The sequence below is a fragment of the Micrasema longulum genome, unplaced genomic scaffold (assembly GCF_059751315.1).
Source record: "Micrasema longulum isolate JH-2025_06_02 unplaced genomic scaffold, ASM5975131v1 h1tg003253l, whole genome shotgun sequence".
NCBI lineage: Eukaryota > Metazoa > Arthropoda > Insecta > Trichoptera > Brachycentridae > Micrasema > Micrasema longulum.
In genome coordinates, this window is record NW_028280337.1 from 32,293 (window position 1) to 57,809 (window position 25,517).

The 25,517-nt window shown below is 35.6% G+C and overlaps 1 protein-coding gene across 1 annotated transcript in view; it reads left to right on the forward strand.

Moving 5' to 3' along the window:
- Positions 1-6,759: 6,759 nt before the first annotated feature.
- The window catches only part of LOC148270931 (uncharacterized), a gene marked incomplete at its 3' end in the record, with an annotated part of 29,350 nt that continues 10,592 nt past the window's right edge, over positions 6,760-25,517 (forward strand). Inside the window, exons 1-3 of the mRNA XM_088242030.1 lie at positions 6,760-7,043; positions 11,136-11,227; positions 19,659-19,788. Of these exons, the coding sequence (XP_088098156.1) occupies positions 11,215-11,227; positions 19,659-19,788 (143 nt within the window). The remainder of the gene's footprint in view (positions 7,044-11,135; positions 11,228-19,658; positions 19,789-25,517) is intronic.

Below are 25,517 nucleotides of genomic sequence, written 5' to 3' on the forward strand. Positions count from 1 at the left end.
TTTCAGAGTGAAGATGTCCTTTGGAAAGCCCTTTCTAATCGGTTTTATAAGTGGAGTGAAATTTCAGATTCGTTCTAATCGGGAACTTAAAATGTATGAAACGCTATTTGATTATAATTATGAGATATTTATTGAAATATTACAACAGAGATGTAGAACATTTTAGAAAAGGAATATGGAAGTCTAGGCATTTACAGAGCTCTGTCATTCAAGATCGTAGTCAGGGTACGGGAAAAATTTATTATGCCAGTCGATAACCAGAACTGGCTCCTTAGCAAAATATTATCACTATGGTCCTTAAAATATAGCTTGATTAAAATGACAAACTAATGTGACTAGTGGTGGGAGAAAGTACTGATCACTGACCATGTACCGATCAAATCGATTTTATCCGTTTTTTCATGCAACCCTGATTCCGAAAATTAATATAAAAACGCAAAAACAAGCCTATTATGGTGTGTTTAAGACCAAAAATAAGACATTTAGACAGTATATATAGAAAATTCGACATCAAAACTTACGCATTTCTCTCTCATATTTTTAATAGGTCTTTAAGAAAAAAAATGCCAACCTCAAAACTATTAAAAATTTTAATAAATCATAATTAAAGGAAAAATTGCTCGGTGGAACAAAATTTTTGACACTTTTAATGCGTAGATAAACGAATCGAGGGGTTCTAGACTCGTCGGTATAAAATGATGGACTTATATCAAAACTTGATGGTGGGGTATCGATACTATACCTTTGTCGGGAGACTTTTACCTTCAACTATGACGTCATACTGAAGCTATGTCATTTTAGAGCGTAGATATGTGTACCGTGACGTACGCTTCCCATTGATTCATATCGATGTACCTACCCAAAACTTAAAGGTGGGGGGGTTGGTAGTTTATCTTTATAATCGCTAGAGGGAATTTATCTTCAACTATACCGTTAAGGTGAAGGTATGACGTCTTTATCTTCCCATCATAATTGAGGCCCAGGAGCTTTCGCGTCCATGGGCCCAGACAAGGGCCGCCAGGTTTAATGACAATACTAATGCGCGGCCCGCGTTGTTGCGCTGTAGGGCGCATTTCGTCATTTTCCTCTATATGGGCGGCGATGACCTATTCACTTAAGGAGGAACAGTGGCCAGCATTGCTAGCCTCTACGCCTGTCTATACCTTAAAATGCGGGAAACGCCTGTCAATTGATGTGATCTCAGACCAAAAAGGATTGATTGGGGATATTTTATATAAAGATGATGTCACAATCGGACAATTCTGTATTTTTTTGTATTCTCGTCATGATAGTTGTGTTGCGAAACTCATCGGGAATGTTAATAGATTGACTACCGCCATTTTGAAATACAAATATATTACCAAGAACATGTTAATAGCTGTTTGTCAGCGGTCAACAAACGAAAGTGGGCAGCGGACATGTTTGACTTTAATAGACTATGAATACACCTTTACTCGATAGAGAAATCACACTGTTTGGTTGGACGGATCAGAAATCAAAGATCAAAGAAATATTTTTATTTATTCTATTTTATTGATTTATTTAATCCAATATAAAATACAAATACATTGTTTACAAAATAAACAATAGGTACATTCGATATAATTTAATTTTTATTTATGGATATTGCCACTCCACTGGCCCACGGGCATGTTCCGGGGTGTCAGTGTATTATTTATTTTATGCATAATTTTACATACTTACACATCAATTGTTGTGTAAAAATTCAAAAGAAATATAAAAAATATTCTAAAACATACGTACATCAATAAAACGAGAAAGAACTTTCAAGAAACTAAAATTATATTCTGATATATGAAACATATTCCTCAGCTAGCTCCTATCTAGTCTTTTTAGCAATCCATTTATGGACTCGAGCTTTGAAAATATTGTTTTTCATTTTGTTCACCGATATGTCCTCGCTTAAAAAGTTGTATAGCTTAGGGGCAAAAAAAGTATAACGGCTTTGTCCGTAATTTTTATTTTCTTTGGGAGCCGAAGTATTGTTTTTTGTCTTTGCCTAGTGTCTTAAATTTGTTGTCCGTCATTATGTCTGTCAGGATTTTGATGGAAATGTCTTAAAATTGATGATATGCGATGGCGGAGCAGTTTGATGTATTTTTATTTTTTGTTTGATACTGTGCGAAAAAGACAACTGCACGTCGTGTACTGATTATACCTATAGTCCTTAAAATCTAACATGATTAAAATGACAATTGTCAGAAAAAGTGACGACATAACTTTGTAGTAACGCCAAAAGAGTTATTTATATTGACAGACGAAAAATAATTTGTATCTGGCGTGTTAATTTATTTTTCAAATACAATGCTTGAAACATAAATCAACATTAATATATAAAATCAGCTTTAAAACTAAAAGAAAACTAAAATAAACCTAATTATTAACGAAGTTCTTACAAGGTTACATCATTTTGCAAAAACGTTAGATATGGGACAAATTGATTAATGTAGATTGATCAAATAAAAAAATAATTCATTTGAAGTTGTTCATGAAAAAAGTATGAATGTCTCATTTTTCGGTGAATAATTGTGTTAAACACACTATAATAGGCTTGTTTTTGCGTTTTTTATATCAATTTTCGGAAACAGAGTTTTGTGATTGCATGAACTATGTTTTCGTAAAAGTGATAGTAACACAATGTGTCGTTTCATATTAATCCAGTCATTTTAACAGTATGAGAATGAAATTTTCTTTGTCGACAAGTTTTCCGTTTTTCAAAATTATTTATCATATTTGTGTATCGTACGTCCGAAGGCGGCAGATAAATCTGTAGCTCCATCACAAATAACTATCGACACGCTTAAAACATGCTAAGCATTTGAGCGATCACAATGAACAACAATGAATATGCTTAATAGTTAATATTAAGTTATCGCAGTCATAAGTCAACGCGTGTGTAATCTCTAAGTCAACGTTCGTGTCGGTTTGTTTATTGTTTTCCTCGTAAATAAATACGGTTCACTGGCAAAAATCGGCGTTTACTATAAAAAAAGAATACAATATTTATATTGATTTTTTTTAAGGGAAAGGAAATATTAGCGATCTTATAATATACCCAAAAATTTCAATTTTGTTGACTATTTCCAACGAGTTGTAAAAAACTCAATATTGGAAAATGGAAATCAAGTTGGGGTAGAGTGGGGGTTCGAACCTCGGACCTCTGATCCGTGAGTACGCAACACTAGCCACGGGACCACAACCCAATTCGATTACATTTGCAAAATATTAAAAAGTATATAGAAAAAAGTGAAAATCACATTACAATTTCTATGGCGACTGCTTTTCTTGACATTTGGCTTGCCAACCGCCGGCTAAATGCAATAAATAGCATGATAAATAAAAATAGCAGTTTTGGAATATTTTCCATATTTACACCGGTGAATTCAAATATGTGATTGCGCAGCAGGATTATACGTCGCGAAACGTAAATATTTCGACATTTAATATTGGGTGTTCATGGATGTTCCATTGTGATCCCGAATACGATAAACAACCGTGGTGAGAAATTGTTATCACGTCGCTTATTAGCACGTCGATAGTTATTTGTGATTGAGCCTACCGGGCGCTTTAAGGATTTTTGGATGATCCTAGTTCCCATAATCAACAATTTATCAAAGAAACAAAAGGGTAAATACAATGAAAGATACTTACACTAATGTTACCATATTTTTCAGACCATAAGACGCTTTTTTTAGTCTGAAAATTCAACCAAAATTGCGTCTTTTCGTCCGCAAAATATGGTAAATATCTATAGCGTGTATAAAAATCATTACTCTAGTGTCAAAATCCAGGGTGATTTTTTTTAACTTTCTTTTTTAATCGTTTGATTTTGAAAGAACGGAATTTTATCTTCATCTTCAAGACCGTCGAAATAAATCCGACCTTCAAGTCCTATTTAAAATTCTCGTCTTACTCTTTGATGCGCCTGAACTACTGATCTCGAAAATATTAAATATCCCAACTAGAAACCTCAGACAAAACTTACTCTTTCATACCGATTACCATAGAACTAACTATGGTTTCATTCCCCTATGCCCAGAATTCTTAGGTCTGCCAACAAACATACCAGTCTTGATTTCTTTGATAACAAGTTGTCTTCTTTCAAACGATCACTGAATCAAATTCAATTATAAACACCTCTCTCCCGCTTCCACTCCCACAAAGTCTACTGTATACCATCGAGTCTTTCTACTGTTTTTATAATAATTTTCTATGTATAAATATGTCCTTAAAATGCCCATTGGGCGTATATATAAATAAATTTTAAAATGTCAAAATCGTGTGAGCCTCAACTGAAAGTAAAATACGTTTTTATTTGAGCTGTCTACCGACTTCTGACTGAGGTGAACGAGGTCAAAATTCAAATAAAACCATTGCCGATTTTGTGTGCAATTTTTAGATTCCACGTCTTTTGATTGTGCTTAATTCTTGTCAAGGAAAAATAATACATTATTATAAAAGTGCCGGGTAGCTGGTAGATAGAGGATCTCTCGATGTGAGGTCATAATGCGTCACGGAGTAGGCATTCGCTCTGTAATGAATACAAGGACAATTTACCTACACGATAGTTTATTGGTCTTTTGTCACATAATGCACCTGTTAGGTAAAACAAGAAGCGTTATATACATTTTTTCTGTATATATTTTTTTAAATACACATTTAAATCAATTTAACAATGCAGGTAAGACAGGTATTATGAAAAAATATAAGGTAAATATACAAAATGTTAATAATTCGTAAAAATAATCCAAATGTTGTAGCCGGTTTCGCGGTCATGTACGTATCTATGCGTATATGTTCTTATGTACGAGTATATATGTATGTATGTATATATGGATGTGTGTGTGTATGTATATGTATGTATGTATGTTGTATGTGTACATTTATTTGCATTGTTTTATATTTACTTGCTATTTCTTCTTCGTCTCTTCCTTCCCTATTTTCCCATCCCACTTCATTTCACCCCTAGCGAACTGTACATTTTGTTTCTTTATATTGGTCTTGTTTTTCTTTATGTATTGTTTATTACTATGACAGTGTTGGTTTCAAAAAAAAAACTTAAACAAAAAATAATATACATGTAGGGTGTTTGGCGCATCGTTTGCCAAATTGAATTGGCTGACAGGAGAGGTCATTTGCTATCTCATCAGCCGATAGCAAATGACCAGAAACTACAGAACTTTTTTAATAATTTGAAGATCGTGATCATTTTTAGTTTTCTTTTAAATTGCAATTTAAATTTGAGTTTATTTTTAACACTTCCAAAAACTTTGCAAGATTTTAAAAAAAACAGACATTACAGGGACGTAATTTCGAATTTGTAGAACCGTACAAGATTGCACATTAAAGTTAAAATAAAACTTGTAGCTAACCCACAACTAAAAAAAAAAAAATATATTAGTTTTCGGATTTTCGATAGTAAAAAATTGAAATAAAAAAATACGTGTGGCCTAGAATTTGTTACTGGGGCTGATGAGATAACAAATGCCAATTCAATTTGGCAAACGATGCGTAAAACATCCTGTATATAGGTAATTTTTTGAACGTTGGGTTTTGATGTTAACGCCAAAATTTGGATCCAATATATTTATATGTTAGTAAATTTAAGCATATAAAACATTTATTGTCTGACGGCCTCTTCGTCAGGACACTCACTACGCCATGCAAATACTAATACACCTTTACCACCCGCCGCGCCTCAGTTTGAGCTTTAAAACTTAATCAGTTTACCTACTGGCCAAGTTTGGTATCGATTTTGTATAAAATTAGGAGGAAAAATTCATTTCTGAAACCATTTTTTCAACCCGTCATAGAAAAAAACTGAAAATTTTTGAAAAAAGTTTATATATTTATTTATTTTTTGCTTATCTACCTACAATTTTTAAAATATTGAGATATTTATTACATCTTTTACTTTATTTTTTAGTAGGTTTTTTTTTCTCTTACCACGCGGTATTTTGCTATGTTTTTTTAAATATGCTTTTTGCTAAACACATACATTGAATTTTTTTTCTATGACTTTAAATATTATGTATCTTACTATGTATTCTGTTTTTACTTCGCATTTTTCTGAGTTTTCACTATATTTTTTACTATGTTTACACTACATTTATTACTTTGTTTTTACTATGTTTTTGCTTATTTTTTACTACATTTTTAATATGTTTTTACTACATTTTTTTACCATGTTTCTACTCCATTTTTTACTTTGTCCACTATCTTTATAACTGTTTCTATACATTGATAACTGTTTTTATGTATTTTTTGACTGTCTTAAAACAGAGTAAATAACCCTAGTTAGATAGTCAAAGCAACTTTGAATAAATTATAATTTTGTGTATGTAATATAATATGATAATAAATAAATAAAAATAAATAAATTGATAAAATAAAAAATAGTGCTTAATTGTCCTATTTTTTTCATTAAATTGATTAAAATGTGAATATGTTGAATATTGTATATTTTTTATAAATTAATTGTATTTCTCTATAAAACTCTCAAATCTCATGAGAATCAAATTGGAATTTCGTATCGAGCTGGTAATTTCCATACAAGAGAAACAAGGCTGAAGTAAAAATGAATGAAATATTTTTACTGCTCGGCGATTTTGGTGTAGGTTTTGTGACGCTTTTTGATAAGGTCTCTCTTCTTTTTATCAATGTTTTATAAATGAGGACGCAAAAAAAGAGAAAGTATGGCAGTTTCTACCGAGCCAGTAGATGCGTTGTAACAGCTACACCATAACCCAAATGATTCTTGTTAGTTATAAAACGACTCTCGATGGAGGCATGCGTGTTGCCGTTTGCTAGGCAGTTTTAAAAAAACATTAAAAATATTTTTTTTAAAGCTGCTAAAAACCCTTTTCATAATATTTTAAAAAGTGAATTTTCAGTTAATATTTTTTGTGCAGTGTGGTGGAGAAAATAATTTCTGTTAAAATTTTATGACTGAATTTTAGTCCAATAGAAATTGTATGTTTTCTTTTTTGTTGAAGTGGTTATTTTTTAATATATTCTTTAAGGTGGGTACTACAAATAAATAAATAATCTGACTGAATAAATAATCCAGTCTGACGATGTCGGTCACGACGAAACACGGTCATTCGTAAAAAAATATAAATAAAAGTGGAATAAAACTATATACGTATTATAATTTAGATAAATAATCTAAATTCTGTTAACTATTATTTATTATTAAAAAGTATCGCAACAGAGAGGAAAAACATTTATTAGATGGTATTTTCAGGGCTTACGTGGTCACTTTACACACTGTGACATTCACCATTCTGCCTATATAGGCTTAAAATAGACGTCCACGTTTCCTTCACAAAGAAATTTCTTTATGAATACAGCAAGGCAATATATATTTTTTTTAAATATGAAGTTTTTTAAACTTATTTGTACATGTTGTGTTCACATAGAGTTGATGAACATAACAAATTGTACCATTTTTTAGTATGTCTAAATGCTTGCAGACTGACTGGTTATTTGTAACTAAATTGGTTTAGCCGGATGAATCTCACCCACATGATAAAGGTTTCAGATATTTTTCTTCACAAAAGTCAACAGATGAAAGAGTTGAGGAAATGAGGATGTCTAAACATAGGCAGAATGGTGAATGTTACACAGTGCGTAAAGTGGCCACATAAACCAGTCGATGACAGGTCATAAGCCCTGTAAATACCTAGACTTCCATATTCCCTTCGAAAAAATATTTTCCCTCTCTGTTGCAACAAACTTAGATCTGAATAACAAATTGTGATTATTATACCAATGTCGTATGTATTGTTTATTGTGTGTGAATCATAATAAATAAATATAAAAATAAAATAAAACGTACCTATTTACAAATATAAAAGAAGAGTTGAATTTAGATAAATAATTAAATGAAAATTTAATTAAATTTAATAAGATGAAATAATAAAAAAACAAAATGTGTTATTGATTCAATAAATTTAAAAATAAAAACCAGTTAAATTATTTTTTTATTACACAAGTAATATGAACCAGTGGATTATGTTTAATTTTTTTTTTTTTAATTAAAAAATGTGAACCAGTAAATTATTTTTACATTAAAAAAAAAATATTCAAAAATATGAACCAGCAAATAATTTTTAAAAATTAAAAAAAATGATATTTTTTTTCCAAAATCTTAAGTCTGGTCATGTCAAAAGCAGGCGCAACCGAAGAGCGTGTGTCGGGATAGACGTGTGTGGCGGTCCATCCTCCCTGCCCACCCCAAAGGGAAAATGGCGAGACGGTAGTTGTTATAGTACTACGATGTGAAAAGGCAGCTGTGTCAGGACTCGGGACTAAACGAGCAAGCTAGTCAGTAGCTCAATCACAAATAACTATCGACGTGCTAATAAGCGACGTGATAGCAATATCTCACCAAGGTTGTTTATTGTATTCGCGATCACAATGGAACATCCGTGAACACCTAATATTAAATGTCAAACTATTTACGTTTCGCGACGTATAATCCTGCTGCGCAATCACATATTTGAATTTTACCGGTGTAAATATGGAAAATATTCCAAAACTGCTATTTTTGTTTATTTATTTATTATTTATCATGCTATTCATTGCAGTTTGCCGGCGACGGCGGTTGGCAAGCCAAATGTCAAGAAAAGTAGTCCCCATAGTAATTGAAATTTAGTTTTCACTTTTTTGTATTAGATACTCCTTACTATTTTGCAAACGCAATTAATTGTATTATTTTTTATAGTAAACGCCGATTTTTCGCCAGTGAATTGTATTTATTTATGAGGAAAACAAAAAAAAACTGACGCGCGTTGACTAATGACCGCGAGAACTTAAACTAACATACAACCTACCCTACCTGACCTCTACGACTGAACTGTACAAAAAAACACACCAGTTATAAACTACTTGACTAAAATTGAGACCTTAAAAATTGTGCACAAAATAACACTGGGAAACATACAAAACGACGACATAATATTAGTCAAAAATGCTGACATACACAAATATAACACCAGATTACAAAAACACTATCATATTGAAAAAGCAAAGACAAACACACGACAATCAAAAATACTACATAATGGACTTAAACACTACAACGACCTACCTTACTACTTGAAAACTTTAAATGGAGACAAATTTAAAATCAATCTGAAAAAGCACATGATGACTGAACTAACTAGACTAGACGAGACATAAAATGACTAGACAATATTAAATTTCTAATGTAACCCTAACGGGTTTTTTAAAATTGTAAATAAATCAAAAATAAAAAAAAACAAAAAAAAAAAGCATGTTCATTATTGCTCATTGTGATCGCTCAAATGCTTAGCATGTTTTTAAGCACGTCGATAGTTATTTGTGATTAAGCTACAGAATATAATATTATACTGATCGAATCAACATGCGAGACTCTTTCATTGTAATTAAATTCTAGAACGTATAATATTGATTACGTGTTTTTAATATTATTGCAAGACGCATTAGGAAAATATTGCATGCGACGCGCTAACGCGGATATATACTCGTAAGTCAGACGACTTATATTCATTCAAACGTATTCCGCATTTTCTTCATGGGTTATGGCACCATAGCGTTAATTTTTTTACACACCTTGGATATCCACCATTGTCGTGTCCCTATAGTTTGTTTTTTGTTGTTGTTGATATTGTATTTTAAAGGAGCTAGGATTATCCAAAAACCCTTAAAAGAGCCTAGTTTTATTTGCCGTCTTCGGACGTACGATATATAAATGTAATTTATGGGATTTTTTTGTTTACAATTTTTCTATTAATATGTATTTCATTACTATGTAATTATGCTTTATTTTTTTTATACTCTGTTTTATTATTGTTTATCGTAAAAAAACAAAAAAAAAAAAATACTCGCGAATATTTTTGAATAAGGCAAAAGGTACCGACAAAAAAAAATAAGGGAATTATGCGAACAATTCACTATATTTATTGATGTGTATTATTATTTGTTATTATCTTTTTCTGAAATTAATGTATCAAATATTTTTGTGTACCAGATATTATTTATTTATTAACGGACATTGTCCATGTATACAATTTATAAGGTTTAAATATTACAATAAAAGAATTTATTTTTTATTTATTTATTCATATTTTTTGCTTACAAACTATAATTAATAATAAAAATAATGTGACCTCACTGGGGTTTCCCGTGCCGAGGACACTTAGCAATTTAGTTTTTTTAAATTACATTTGAGAATAAACAAAGAAGACTAACTGAAAAAACAAACATAATTAACAAATATTCAGACAGTTTTAAAAACAAGGAATAGTTTAAAACATTAAGAAAGAAGCATTGACAAACATAAGGGACATCGAGACAAGATCTGGACTATTTATTTAGTGCTCGTTTAAATCGTTGTAAACTTAAACCAAAAAAGTCCAAATCTTGTCTTGAGTTAACAATACGACAAAGACGGGTCATTGGAGAATTAAGGCCATAGTTTGCTCTATGCTGATCAATGAACACTACTTCATTGTTTCTCAATCTACAAGTCAGAATATTGAATTTTACTTGTCCCAGTAACGATGGAACATCGATTATACCATTTAGTATGCCGAACATATAATATGGAGTCAATATTAGTTCTACGTTTTTGTAGACTAGAAATATTTAACATTGACTCTATTTCAGAATAAGAATAATTATCTTATATTATGTTATTATCTTATATATACTTACTGTAAACTAATTTTTATAATTTGTTTTTAACAATAATTTGTTAATACCATTTTATTTTTTTTATACACATAAGTATATGTATATATTTTTTTTTGTTCAAATTCTTTATAAGTTATTTACAATTTGCTTTTTAATTCAATTACTTTTCTTATATCCATATATTTTTTTCTTTTTTACTGTGTAAAGTATCACTTTTTACTTTGCATAGCAGTATGCTTTTTATTGTTTCTACATGTATACAAAAAAGCGTTGTTTATTTTTTAAATTATTACTTACTTTGTTTGTACTCACCTGTATATTTTTTGTAAATGCCCCTTGGGCGTATTGTAAAATCAAATAAATAAAAATAAATATTAAAATTATTATATAAAGTGTCCACCTTATTTTAGTTATAAATTTAATGTTTCCAGGTACAATGAAATACTCGTGACCTCTAGTCAAGCATTTAGATGACAATTTACTACGCGGATCTCATATAAAAAAAGAAAAATGGAACCGACATGTAAGTAATAAAAAAAGCTTTATATTATATCATTACATGCAGACCAAATTCTACTTTGTATTCAATTAAGTTTATTAAAATGAATTAAATGTTTTTCTGAAAGAGCTCGGGGTCTCGATCACAATGAGGAAGTTCAGCCCTACGGGAAATTTTTTAAGAAAAATCTTTTCTTACGCGCGGTAAAAATCTACTTTTCAACGTCGTTCGCGACGTCACTAGTTCATATGCCAATAATAAGATAGTTTTTTTATATTTTTTATTTCCTTTTTTAATTACTACAAAATAAAAAAAATACCTTATAATCTTTTACAGAATATTTTCTTTTCTCTTTGTTATATTACACAAAAATATTATACCTGTCAATTTATTATAGAAGCAAAAATTATGTATATTGTAAAAAAATATATAAAAAAATAGAGTGATCTGGTGATTCTATCTTCTCTGCCTACCCTTACGGGGAAACGGCGTGATGGTTTGTATGTTTTGAAACCGGTCAGTGGAAAAAAAAAAAAAAAAAAAAATAGTGGTTAAAAACAAAGGTGTTATAATTATTTTATTTTATTTAGTGTATATTTTCATTTCAAACGTGTTCGATTACAGGTAAGCGACAAATATATTTAAACATTTTTGACATTTTCGTGCAGAAGATTCGTTTTTTTATATTATATTTTTATTTTATTCAGGAAACATACAGTACAATTACATAGTTTTATAGTGTACAAAATAAGACTTCATTCTAATAGACCAGTGAAGTTTCCAAATTAAATTACCTGCTAAGGTTATCTATCAATTGACTATTTTTATTTTTTTGAAAGCAATAATATTATGGCAAATAAATGTTTGTCGCAAGAGGGAAAATTAGCAGTTCACAATAGAGTCCTGGTTCCGACCCTGGTGTATGGGAGCGAAGTAAAGACTTGGAAAACAGGGGTGAAAGTAGGCTTACTGCTGTCGAAGTGCGATCTCTCAGACGAGTGTGTGGGAAAACTATGCAACGATAGATGCGCAAATGTTGAGATCCGTACATTATGCAATTCTGAGGTTATCTTATCGACAAAATCAAGAAAGGAGCTCTGTGTTGGTTTTTTTTTTTTTTTTTTTTTTTTTCTTGGTTGTGTTGCATTGTTTTTCCCTTGCTTATTATTTATCAAGGTGATATATTTGTGCTGTTTTTAGTGTTAGTGCTTTGTGTATGATTTTACGTGTAAGTGTTTGTGTACTGTCAATTAGTTTACAATCACATCAAAAGCACTAACACAAATACATGTGTCGGCGCCCCCGAATGCGACTATACTTGTTTGTGTTATGTATTTTGTTATTTGTGTTCGTTTTTATGTGAGTCATTTTGCGTGTTTGTGTTTTGTGTACCTATAACCTCTGTTTTCATGGGCTAGTTTCGCTTTCCGACATTCGTCCAAGTGTTAAGGGAACCATGAGAAACCTTAACAGGAAAGGGAGGTATCTGTGGAGAAATTTTGATTAGTTTACATTTTAATATTGTTATTATCACAGATTGTTATGACAAGTATAGAGTGCCAGCCTCTTTACTTGTTCATGGGTCTTATTCTATCTATAATTACTTTAGCAAAGTTCACGAACATCCCGGAGAGTAACCTGTTTTGAAGTACCTGCGTAAAATCTTCAAATGGAACATTTAATCTGTTGCACTCTTTTTCGAAAGAGAATCGATCTATGGCAAACATGGGGCAGTGAAACAACAGATGATCTACGTTTTGCTCCGTCTGTGCGTCGCAAGGACAAGCCGGATTATCTTTCAATTTAAATCTGTGAAGATAAGAGAGTGTGGCTCCATGGCCCGTTAGAATTTGGGTTGACTCGAATGTTGGCGTGTTTGATTTTATCCGCTCTGTGCTCTGTGTTGGTTGGGAGATATGGAGCGAATGGACAGCGAAATAACGGCTGAAAATATTTACAATGCGAATGTTGATGGATGCAGAAATAGAGGAAGACCGAGAAAGACATAGCATGACCAAATCTAACAAATACTTTTTTTGTTGATAAAATAAATATTTGCGTTCTTATCGTTTACCCAAATATTTCAATTTGAGGGCCATTTTCAACGAGTTATAAATAACTCACTATTAGAAAATGGGGATGAAGTTGGGGTAGAGTGGGATTTGAACCACGGACCTTCGAGCCGTGAGTCCGTGACACTAGCCACGGGACCACAACCTAATTCAGATGAAGATTCGACTTGAAGATGGACATGTTAAAAGTCAGTATAATCGGCTCGCGTGCATGAGAAAATGTATGAATATAGAAGTAGCGAGATGAGTGATGTGGCGTTCTATACTCTCTGCCTAAGCTTACGGAAACGGCGTGATGGTTTGTTGTTATTGTTGTTGTAATATTATAGGAAAAAATAGACATAACTGAAAGTAGTGTTATGTTAAAATTGCCTAGTAGCAGTAGTAAAAAAGACATAACAAACATTATTTCAATTTCAACATATGGAGCTAAAAGTATGGCCGAAAAGAGAACGGGTTTCTTTCTATTTTCGAAGCAAAAATTAATCAGGAGGTACTTATTTACCATTGCATCATTTATCAAGAGGCGAACAATTTCAAATGTCAATTAAATAAATGCCAAATGGCAATCAAGATTGTCAACATAATTGTCGTCGGAGCTCCTTTACATCGCTCATTTAAAGAATGTTTACTCAATAACAGAGAGTAGATAGTAGCGACTGCCATAATCTCCAAGACGAGCTTCACCGATTAACAGATTACTATAAAAAAATCATAAATGTAAATGTCTCAAAATGTTTACTCATTTCTTTTTCACGTAGCTCCAAACCTATTTAATCCTAATTTTTTAAAAGTAATCAAGCTATACAACGAGTTGAAAGTGTTCGTGATCTTGGAGTGATTCTAGTTAAATAACTTACGTATAACAACCACATCGAAAATATAGTGAACCGGGCACACAGAAACTTAGGTTTTGTTATCCGCACTTGCCAAGTTTTGCCAAATTGATTTATTTCGCTTACGTTCGTAGTCTCCTTGAATATGCCTCCTCTGTGTGGTCTCCTCAGTATTCCATACACAAGATAAGGCTTGAAAATATTCAGAAAACATTTTTGAGACATCTCAATTGGAGATCCAGATTTACGGAACTTAACAATAAAACTTCTTGTCATAAACATAATATACTTAGTCTTGAGGATCGTCATTTGGTATTAGATATGGGGATTTAACATGATATTCTTAATGGACGTCTTGATAGTCCTGTTCTGGTTTCTGAGTTGGCCCTTAATTTACCTGGCTACCGCACCCGTCACACGAATCTATCTCTTTTCCATGTACCGACAGTTCGCACCAACTATGCACATAACTCTCCTCTGATTCTTTTGGCGCGTAATTATAATGTATTTTTCAATAACAAAGACATATTTAACTGCAGTAAACTCACTTTTAAAACAAATATTAAAAACTGTCATATGAAAAAAAAAATCCAAATAAAAAATAAAATATTTTTACATAATGAATTTAAGTTGTTTCTATTCACTCATATCAAACACACACTCACCCTGTCCATAAACCCACCGTCACACCCCATATACACTCACACACATATTCACATACCTACCAAAACCACACAAAAAAACTCGCACACATGCACTTCTATGAATTAATATCTGACTGAACTTGATTTTTATAATTGTATTTATGTGGAAAACTGATTCGGCTTTATTTTATGTTTTTTTTTTTAAATGCTGTGTATATATTTTTTGTATTGCTGTAGTTTTTCTTAATAAACAAAAATAAAATAAAACAAAATAATAAGGTTGACGGCTTTGAGGAAGAAACAGTTTAAAACGAAAGGAAATTTGGCTCTCAAAAAAAAACGTAATCGTCAAAATGCTGATCTTTGGCTCTTTTGACTAATGAGTTTGCCGACCACTGGGTAGGTATTAATGAAATCGAATTTTCGGTTTGAAAAAATATACATTTATAATTTTTTTTTATAAAACATGTTTAATTATAGTTTGCCCACAAATATACTTAAAGGTTTATACAAATATACACATTTTCGTACGACAAATCCATTTTAGACAGTTGTAGATCAGGTATGGTAAATTTTGTTTTTTAAATCCACAAACGAGATCAATAGTAAACAATGTTTGAGTATGTCCAAATGCTTGCAGACTGGCTGGATTTCCTCCCTAGGGAGTTATTCATATTTAAGTTTATTTTAACAGAGAAGAAAAAAAAATTTTGAGAAGGGAATGTAAATGCCTACACTTCCCTATTTCCTTCTCAAAAATGTTTTCCCTCTCTGTGGAAATAAACTCAAATATGAATAACTCTGTGGCTACTTTACACACTGTGTAACATTCACCATTCTGCCCATGTTTGAACATCCACATTTCCTCAAATCTTCCATCTGTTGACTTGGCCACTTAAACCAGCCAATGACAAGTCATAAGCCCTGTAAATGCCTAGACTTCCATATCCCCTTCTCAAAAATTTTCCCTCTCTGTTAAAATAAATTTAAATATGAACAACTCCCTAGGGAGGAAATCCAGCCATTCTGCAAGCATTTGGACACATTAAAACATTGTTGAATCAACTACCTGGTAAAAGAAGAAGTATTTAAATAGGAAAATTGTTTTCAGGCGTTGCCTAGTAGGTGATTTGGTTCAGCCGGATGAATCTCACACACGTGATAACGGTTTTAGTGCTTTTACTTCACAAAAGTCAACAGATGGAAGAGTTGAGGAAATGTGGATGTTCAAACATGGGCAGAATGGTGAATGCTACGCAGTGTGTAAAGGGCCCACTTAAACCAACCAATGACAGGTCATAAGCCCTGTAAATGCCTAGACTTCCATATTCCCTTCTCAAAAATGTCTTCCCTCCCTTTTGAAATAAACTTAAAAATGATCAAGAGTATTTTTTATATTATTAAAAAAACAACAATAACTATGTTTTAAAAAGCACATGGTTGGCTTATGTACATACTCTTATATGAGGATATTCTTGTTTTATGAATAAATTACAAACTATAAATAAACAGGTCTTAAAACGGCTTATTTAAGAATGCCAACATTTTATAGAGTTTTGTTAAAATGGCTAAGACGAGAAAAGTTTAAAAATGGACAGATTATGCTAATGATTCTACAAAAATACACATTTATTCGTCTGGCGAATTTTATCACTCTGTTGTATTTTTTAAGACATATAAAGTTGCAATCCCAAAATACGGCGTTCATTGGAAAAAAAGTTTCATAAAAAACATAAATAATGTGAAACTAATTAGCATTTCGCAATGTAAACAATAATTTAATTAAAAGTAATAAATATTCTCATAAAATTTTTGTCAACAAATAAAAAATATTCTTTAAATTGCGGTCTATACGTTATCTATTATAACGAAAGGCGAACAGACGTTATCCATAATGCAACAGAGATGAAGAACATTTAAGAGAAGGTAATATAGATGTCTAGGCATCACAGGGCTTCCTGTCATTGGCTGGTTTAGGTGGCTATTTTACACACTGTAACATTCACCATTCTGCCTTTACTGTACAAGTAACAGTTTGGACTGTATTCCACAATCCTGTAGCAAGGGGTAGGTGTTGGCCGTGTCTCGCTGCCGTCGTCGCTCTCGGGGTCGTAAATCCCGAAAGTTATGAAGTCTCGAAATCCCTCTCAAGTCCGGTGTCACTGCGTAGGTCGGTGGAAGATACTGGTTCGTAGTCCTGGGGTGAAGCGACGGTCAAGTCCAAGGAGTTGATCCGGTAGTAGAGTGGGAGGTCGGGCGGGGTGACGAAATGAAACGATCTGAGATTATTACGTCTGCAAAGATGTCGCAGGGGTTGGTTCTCTTATTAAGACGTCTTTGGGTCTGATATACCGGCGGCGTGAGTTTACGTCGTAAGTTGATAGTGAGTTTATATGATTGGGGAGGTCGCTATAGAATCTCTCCGAGAGTGAGACTATATACTTTGAAACGGTTAGAATGGGCCTCCGCAGAGGCCGCACTTGGCGAGTGAATCCTTGCTTTTAGTGCAGGTGGATGAATCGTGGTTTGAGCCGCATTTAACGCATCGCGGTTGAGCGTTGCAGCATGCGGCGCTGTGGCCGTGTTCTTGGCATTTGAAGCATTGCCCAAGGCGGGGTCTGCTTCTTAGTGATTCTACAGCAATGCGGAGGTGCAGTACTGTGGTTAGTTCAGTAAAGATTTTTTTACTGTCCTCTGTGTGCTTGAGGTTAACAATCATGAGGGGGATGGCCTTTCTTTGGGGTCCGGTCCGCATTCGGTGTACGGATACAACGTCATATTTTTTGTTTAGGTCGTCGGCGACCTCTTGGGCTTCGATTTCTTCCGAAATGCCTTTGATTACTATTTTCAGGGGCTTTTCCCCTGGGAGTCGGAAGGAATGATGGTCGACTTTCTTTTCGGCCATTATTTTAGAGACCTTGTTATGGTCTGCTGGGGAGTAGACGTGAAGCCAGATGGTTTCACCTTTGTTTTTTGCATGGAAATCGATTCCTCGATTCTCCATTGCCTTCACCAACGAAGTCCAGTCCTTCTTGGAGTCGAGGACGATGGGGGGGGGTTTTGTATATGGATTTTGTCGGTGCAATATCCGTTTTGGGGGTGGAGCGCTCGCGGGCGGATTGCAACGTAGACGGGATGGGGGAACGAGGTTCGGTGCGGGGGGGGTGAATTTACGCTGTTAGGCGATGCGTTAGGGGGCGTCGCGGCGCGCGGGGGCGTCGCGACGCGGGTAACCGGCGTCGGCTCGGTGGCGCTATCGGAGTCGTAATTTATTATTTTCGATGGCGGGGAGGTTTGTTGATGGGGGTTGCGGCGCTGATGGCGCGGGGACTGCCTGTTCCTTTTTCGGGAGGCCAGGGTCCATTCCATGTCGCTTTCATTGGCGGAGGATGTGGAATAGGTGGGCGAGAATGATCTCTGTTGGGTGACTTGTCTTGGTGATGCCACAGGGGTAGACGAGTCAGAATCATTGGGGGTGGGGGGTATCCGGTCTAGTTTTAGTGGCGGTTTTAATAAATTGGATTCCGCCTTCGTTATGGGCGCGGATAGTGAGGTTTGCTGGATGTAGCGTCTCTGGGGGAGTGAGCGTGCGGTGCGCTCTGCTTGAGATGAATTGGGCTAAGTCCGTTTCATGGGCAAACGGGTGACGGGGGGAGAAAGTGGTCGTCATGTTTTAGGTACGTTATAAATCAAGAGCCACGAGATGCAAGAAAAAATAAAAATTTCTTACAAAACCTGTGTGCGTTGTCGGTGCACTGGGGTAAATGTACACATTATATAGGGCGTGTTACGGGCTCCCGCTACCTGCGTCCAAACTGGCGTTAGGCTAATACGGGAGTGGGGAGGGAAATACCGCTCCCACTATACCCGGCCGGCGCGCCTCCCCCAAAGTGCATATGGGGAAGTGCCGGCGCTCGGCTCGGTCACTTCGCTGGGAGCCGCCGCACGCACCACATCAATTACAAAAATGCCTTTCTAAAGGCCATCATTAGTCTCGTTTACAAAAAATGCCTTTTTTAAGGCAGTCCTTAGTCTCGTTTACAAATGCCTTTTTTAAGGCAGTCCTTAGTCTCGTTTACACAAATGCAAAATCCCATTTTTAGGGCAATAATTGGTCAAACATCTAGCTTCAGGCCCTTTTTAGGGCCTGTAACACAAATTTCTCCTCTATAGTACCCCGATATCGCTAAAGTCAGACCCGAAAGTGGAATATTCATCCTTTATTGTAGGTCCAACATTTAGCCTACAGATACCGGGGGCCCTAACTATATTATTGCACGTTTATTCATATTTCTAACCGTCCGTTACACAGCCCATATTTGAACATCTATATTCTTTCTTATGTTGATGATTGTGAAGTTAAAGAGCTGGAACCTTTATTTTTGCGGGTGAATTTAACATTTTAGTGAATTCATGAGACAAATTTAAAAGCACATGATGACTACATTAACCAGACAAGACATAGACTGAACCATTGATTATTTACGAACCAACATGGTTTCAGATGTGGTAGAATCATAATGACTAATCTAATGATAGATTTCGCAAAAGCCCCAAAAAAAATGCCAGTTATTTGTGTTATAGGCAGCCGTTTGTGTCATACGAAAGATACAAATCGGAGGTTTTTTGGTTTGGTCCGGAGTACCACAGGGCTCAAATTTAGGACCGCTACTTTTTTGTTTATTTGTAAATGATAAAGGTTAATAAACAAGATTTTCCCAATTTTTGCTGTTGATCTTAAATTGTGTGTAACTGGAGTAAGAATAATAAACTAGATTTTAATATTATTATAACTATAAAATGGCTGACGTTTCTTTAAAGCATAGCTCAAAAACCAAGGACCTAGGAGTGACCTTTGATAATATTTTATAAAAAATGATTAAATTTTTCTTTTTTTTTTCAGTACTCCCAGTGAACGAGCACATAAGTTTACTTCTCAATGGGAATGCACACGACCAACCATGCGACAGTTGTCAGCCTCTAGATTTAGAAATTACTCTTCCTCCTTGGTTTAATAAACAAAAATACAAAAGGTGAGCTATTTTATACATTTTTTTTGGGAAGCAAAATACATTTAGCTTAGTTTATTTGGATAAAAAATTATAAGTGCACAATATTACTACTGAAAACATTTTTTTAAATATAAATTCAAAACATATATTTACGTTAACGTTTCCCATTACGTATTTTATTTTTTATTTAACATACGTACGTCCCCATCTTAAATGTTGCACTGCTATCTGATCCCCTGTTCAAAAATTAAATATTAATAGAATCGAGAGTTTTATAATAAATCTTTAAACATGTAGAATACAAATTTCATTTGCATTTTCTAAATTACATAGCTTCTTTAAAATTTCGTAACCTTGATTCATTAGCACAAAAAAGAGATATTTTAAGGCTTTACAAAATTGTGAATAATAAATTTGAATCCCCAGAACTAATTCATCTACTTGCTTACCGTGTCCCCTCCAGACCAACTAGACTCTCTGATATTTTCTATATTGGTAATATTAAAACTGATCACCGGAAACATTCTGTAATCCCAAGTATATGTGAAACATTTCACAAGAATTTTATTAGTCTTGGTATATTAAATTTAAATCTATTTCGCCGGCAGCCGCGACACGCGCAACATGACAAAAATAATACAGTAGCACTTTCTAGGGCTTTATTTACATACATACACATTATTTTAAAGTAAAAAGTTTTCTAGGGTAATAATTTGCCCCGGTATTACTGAGGCCAGGCTCGAAAGCGAATCATTTATCTTTATTGGGAGCCAAGCACTCAGTCATACAAATACCGGAGGTTCTAGCTATTTTTTATTCATATATTTCACGCGTACGGAACACTCCCCCGTGCAGCTGGATGGCACTAAATCTTCCTGCTGGGCGCGTTGGTCCTCTTCGTTCATCAGTATGGCCACCTTCACTGCTAGCCCGGTGTGGGTGCCACTGATACCTAACTTCTACTTGTCACTACCTTAAAGGTCACTGGGACTTCTGTCCTTCTTGTCAATAGCGCTTGTTCACTCGGTGCATTTTCCCCTCGTTCCCTCAGTGTAGCGCCCGATGATGTCGGCCGTGGCACTCGTCACACGTTGTCGCCTCGCAGGTGGTAGTTGTGTCGTGGTTCTAGGCACCCGTAGCACACAAACTTGGCACGCACGATTGTCCACCTTTCTTCCACTATTTTCCGGAAGAACTTCCGGCACTGTCCGAACCCGTGTCCACTCATAAGCACTTTTTACCCTGGGGGAGAAACACGTGACTCTCTTGTACACGTCTTTTCTCCACTCGGACGGGTTCCGTATTAATCCCGATGCAGCCCGCGTTCGGTATCGCACCGGTCAGTTTTGCTAACCACAGCGCCAGATCTCTGGGGGTAGCCTTTCGCTCGATGTCCGCTCGCGACATGATCCACATCATTCTCTCGACTCGTGGCAGCTTCTGGGTCATCTCGGACAGTAGCTCCGGGGAAGAGAGATGGCTTCCATCACCTTCCATTGTCGACACGACGTTCCTTATCGCGACCGCGTAGTCAGTCAGAGACCTCAGGGATGCGTTGTCGGCCAGTTTCGGGAGCTTTCTGATCCGCTCCAGCACTTTGTTCACGACGATCTCCGGATGTCCAAAGGCGGCTTCCAGCTTATCGTTCGGTTCGATATTTTTCGCGTTCGTGAGTGAACACATTTCCGTAGATTGGTCAAATTGGGCCTTGTAAATTCGCCTCTCCAATGGGTCGTTGAAGGACTGCGGCAGGTCCCTGGCGCCAGTTTGCCTCGCCATAAACGGCTGTCCGTTGCAACTTGTCACATGCTCGCCATTTGCACGTGGCGGCATGTATTCTGTGGGTTCTCCTTGATGCACCCACGCGCTTACCGGGTCACGGTCACCGTAGCCTCCCAGTGGCATTGCACAAGTAGCCACTGGCTCACCGAGCCCGGTGGCGTCCTCTCTACGGTTGAAGGCAGACGGCACCCCGCTGTGTCGATAGCGCTGCTCGTAGCGGTCTGATGGCTGTAAGTGCGCCGCTCCGGTGTAGTCCAGCTCAGCGGCGTAGCGTGTGGTGGCGGTTACTCTTGTCCTGAAGGCTGCGTCTGCGTCAGGGCGCCTCCGTGGGGCCCCGTCTATCACCCGGCCGCTGTCGAAGTGGCTCGGCGGAAGTGTGTACGCCCCTCCAGTGTTCTCCGGATCAGCAGCGTAGCAGGCGGTGGCAGCCTTCCTTGCACTGAAGGCTGCGTCAGCCCCGGATGCGTCCAATGGCGGCTTGTGAGTAGGCTCTGTCGTCCCGTGTAATGCAAAGCCGCTCGCGGTGTTCTCGGCAGCAGGCGTTGCTATGCATCGTCTGGCATCTTCCCTCGCGTTGGCTGCCCTCAGCGTGGCGATGATGTCGTTGAGGTTGCTCACCTGTCTGTCGTAATGCGCCTCGCGTTCCGCCATCTGTCGGCAAAGTGTTGCCGATGAGATGGACCGCCCCGAGGGTGAAGATCCCTGGTCCGAGTCTTTTCGATCTTCTGGAGGCCCTAGTCGGGGCTCCTGGCGATCCTCTTCGCGCTCCGTGCTGGCGTCACGACGCGTTTCCGATACAGGCGATCTGTTGACCGGCATGATAAGTAGACTGGAGACCACTAGCGACGATCCCTAGCTATGAAAGACGTAACGTAAGACGTAAATGTAACGCGCGCGTTACCACAATTTTTCTGGTTCGTCACCCGCGTCTGCCGCAGTCAGGCTTCCCGGCGTAAACGAGAAGCCACCTTCCCAGACAGAGTCAAAGACAAAGTCGGGAAGTAGGGCCACAACTGCGCCGACCGCAAGTCAACCTCAATAGCCCCGAAAAGGACTTTCCACCCGGTCCAAGTAGTGTAGAGAGGCGAAGGCAGTCAGCTGGCAGGGCGGAGTGAAGAGTGAAGCGCAGGAAGGCGAACAGGGTGGAGAACTGAATAAATGACGTGTGAACTGTTTAAGGTTAGGAACTCAACTGATTTACTGTTGCGAAATACACGCCTTATAAAGCAGTGCGCGTCGGGTTCCGTAAATCAGCCGTACCACCCGCGCCGGCCGGCTCGGAATGGTGGAGGTGGCTTACCCCCACCACTCGCCGCATGTCGCCGGCCGCAGGTCACGTAAATACGGGCGCCTAATGACCGTACGGGCTGTTTCGCCGGTGGCCGCGACGCGCCCAACATGACAAAAATAATACAGTGGCCCTTTCTAGGGCTTTATTTACATACATACACATTATTTTAAGGTAAAAATAAGTTTTTTTGGGCTATATTTTGCCCCGGTATTACTGAGGCCAGGCTCGAAAGCGAATCATTTTCTTTATTGGGAGCCTAGCACTCAGTCGTACAAATACCGGGGATTCTAGCTACTTTAAATCAAGTTATTTATTATATTTTAAACATATATTATACAAGTCCGGAACAAGTGTAATGTGTATAAAACGTTCTTGTTTTATTTTATATTTTTTTAATAGAACACTGTTTAGTTTAATGATACTTACAGAAGGCATTTGTGCCGGTAAACTTATAAAATAAAATAAAATAAATTAGAGAAATAAAAATAAATTATTTAAAAAATATCCGACTAAAGATAACTTAGTAATCGGGGCCCAGGCGTATAAAAAACACAGTTCCACGGGTGGAAAAGAACCGGACCCTGGATGAGAGTTATTTTACTCGAACTATACGATTTATGGGGGCGGAGAATTCAATTATTTGTATGAAATACAACCAAAATCTTGGACTGACATTTTTTACTTTATTATTACATTCAGATAAAAATCCAGAATGAAACCGTAAATGAAATCAAATAGGAATAATTTGGCCACGTAATGTAGTGGTTCGCGCATTCTTGAGGTCCCAGGTTTGATTCCTGTCGGGGTCAACGTAAAATATTGTTTATAAACGTGATTATTTTATTTAAATAATATAATTAAACATTTTTACAATTTTTAAAAAATTTCAAACGTTACATTTTTTACTAAAACTAAAATCCCACCAAGCTACTTTCTGAAGTTTGTTGGTAGAGATTTTATTTATGCTAAATTATATATTATTATTTACATTTATAAAAACAATGAGTAACAGATATAAATTAACAGCCGGAAAAATCAGAATATATATGTATATACAAGTAATAATGTATAAATTTATTTTTGAAATACAAGAAAATATATGAAAAATTAAAATTTTTACACATGAGCTACTATACATTTATAAACTTTTGATCGAGTAGCCACTCTCTTATTTTGATCTTGTTACGATGTGAGTTAAATTTAAGTTCTTTCGGCGATAATTGGCGGCCTCCGTGGTGTAGTGGTCAAGACGCTTGACTCACGCACGGAAGGTTCCGGGTTCGATTACCGGTGAGAACACAAAAATTAAAATGTGATTTTTCTCAAGCCTGGGTGCTCTTGATGTAATTCACCACTGTAATTAGGCCTCCTGGTCTGTTGTGGTGCAAAAAAAAAAAAAAAGGGAAAAAGTGAAAAGTAAATTAAAAATGCTAGGTACTAAATATTTGAGAGTTCTATTACCATACTTGTTACATACTTTTGGTACTACCGAGCCATCATTAGACGTGAAGCGTGTATTATGGTTATGTTTGAGAGGAAACTTGAATGTATTACTATTACATTGTTCTAAAATGATGCAAGGCCACAGTAATCCTCGAACAGGCAGAGTTTTGTCAGAGTTAGACTAAGAAATTGCAGATGGCAATAAGTCCGCCATTTGACTGTGTATAACTTTGTTTATTATTTTGTATGTATGACATTGTATAATAATGTAAATAATATCATAAGTTCTGCCCAACATGGCTTCGTGTCGTCAAAATCAACTCTCTCTAACTTAATTTTATGTGAAGACTATATTTCTAAATCGTTTTTTTTATTGCAGAAGCAAGTTGATTCTGTATATACAGATTTCAGTAAGGCATTTGATAAGGTGGATCATAAGATTCTTATACAAAAATTATCAATGTTTGGTGTAAGTGGTCCAATGCTGTGTTGGTTTAAAAATTATTTGACTGAGAGAACACTTACTCACTTAGTGAAAATTTGTGATACTTTGTCAAATCATTTTCTTGCTACTAGCGGGGTTCCACAGGGATCGCACCTGGGCCCATTATTGTTCTTAATATTTATAAATGATATAGTTGACATATTTGAAGGAGTCGAAGTATTATTGTTTGCAGATGACATGAAGATTTTTATGACTAATAACAATGTTGATGATAGTGCTATATTGCGAAATAATTTAGATAAGTTATCTGTATGGTGTTATATTAACAACCTTCAATTGCATATAAAAAAAAGCCATATCATGAGATTTTTCAGGATAAAAAATCCTATTTTATTTGACTACTCAATCGGTAACACTGCATTGGATTCAGTTACTGAGATGCGGGATTTGGGTGTGATTTTTGATCAGAAATTGTCTTTTATCAGTCACATTAATGATATTAGGAGTAGATCTTTGAAGACGCTTGGGTTTATTTTGCGCATCACTAATGACTTTAAAAATATAAACACTTTAAAAATTTTATACACCTCCTTGGTGAGAAGCATCTTGGAGTATAATTCTACAATATGGAGCCCTTATTATGCCTTTCACCAAATTACCATAGAAGAGTTCGGAATAAGTTTTTGAGATATGTTAATTTTAAATTAGGAATACGTAATGCATTTCGTAACTATGATTATTTATTAAATATATTAAATTTGATTAAATTAAGGGACAAGAGACCTATTA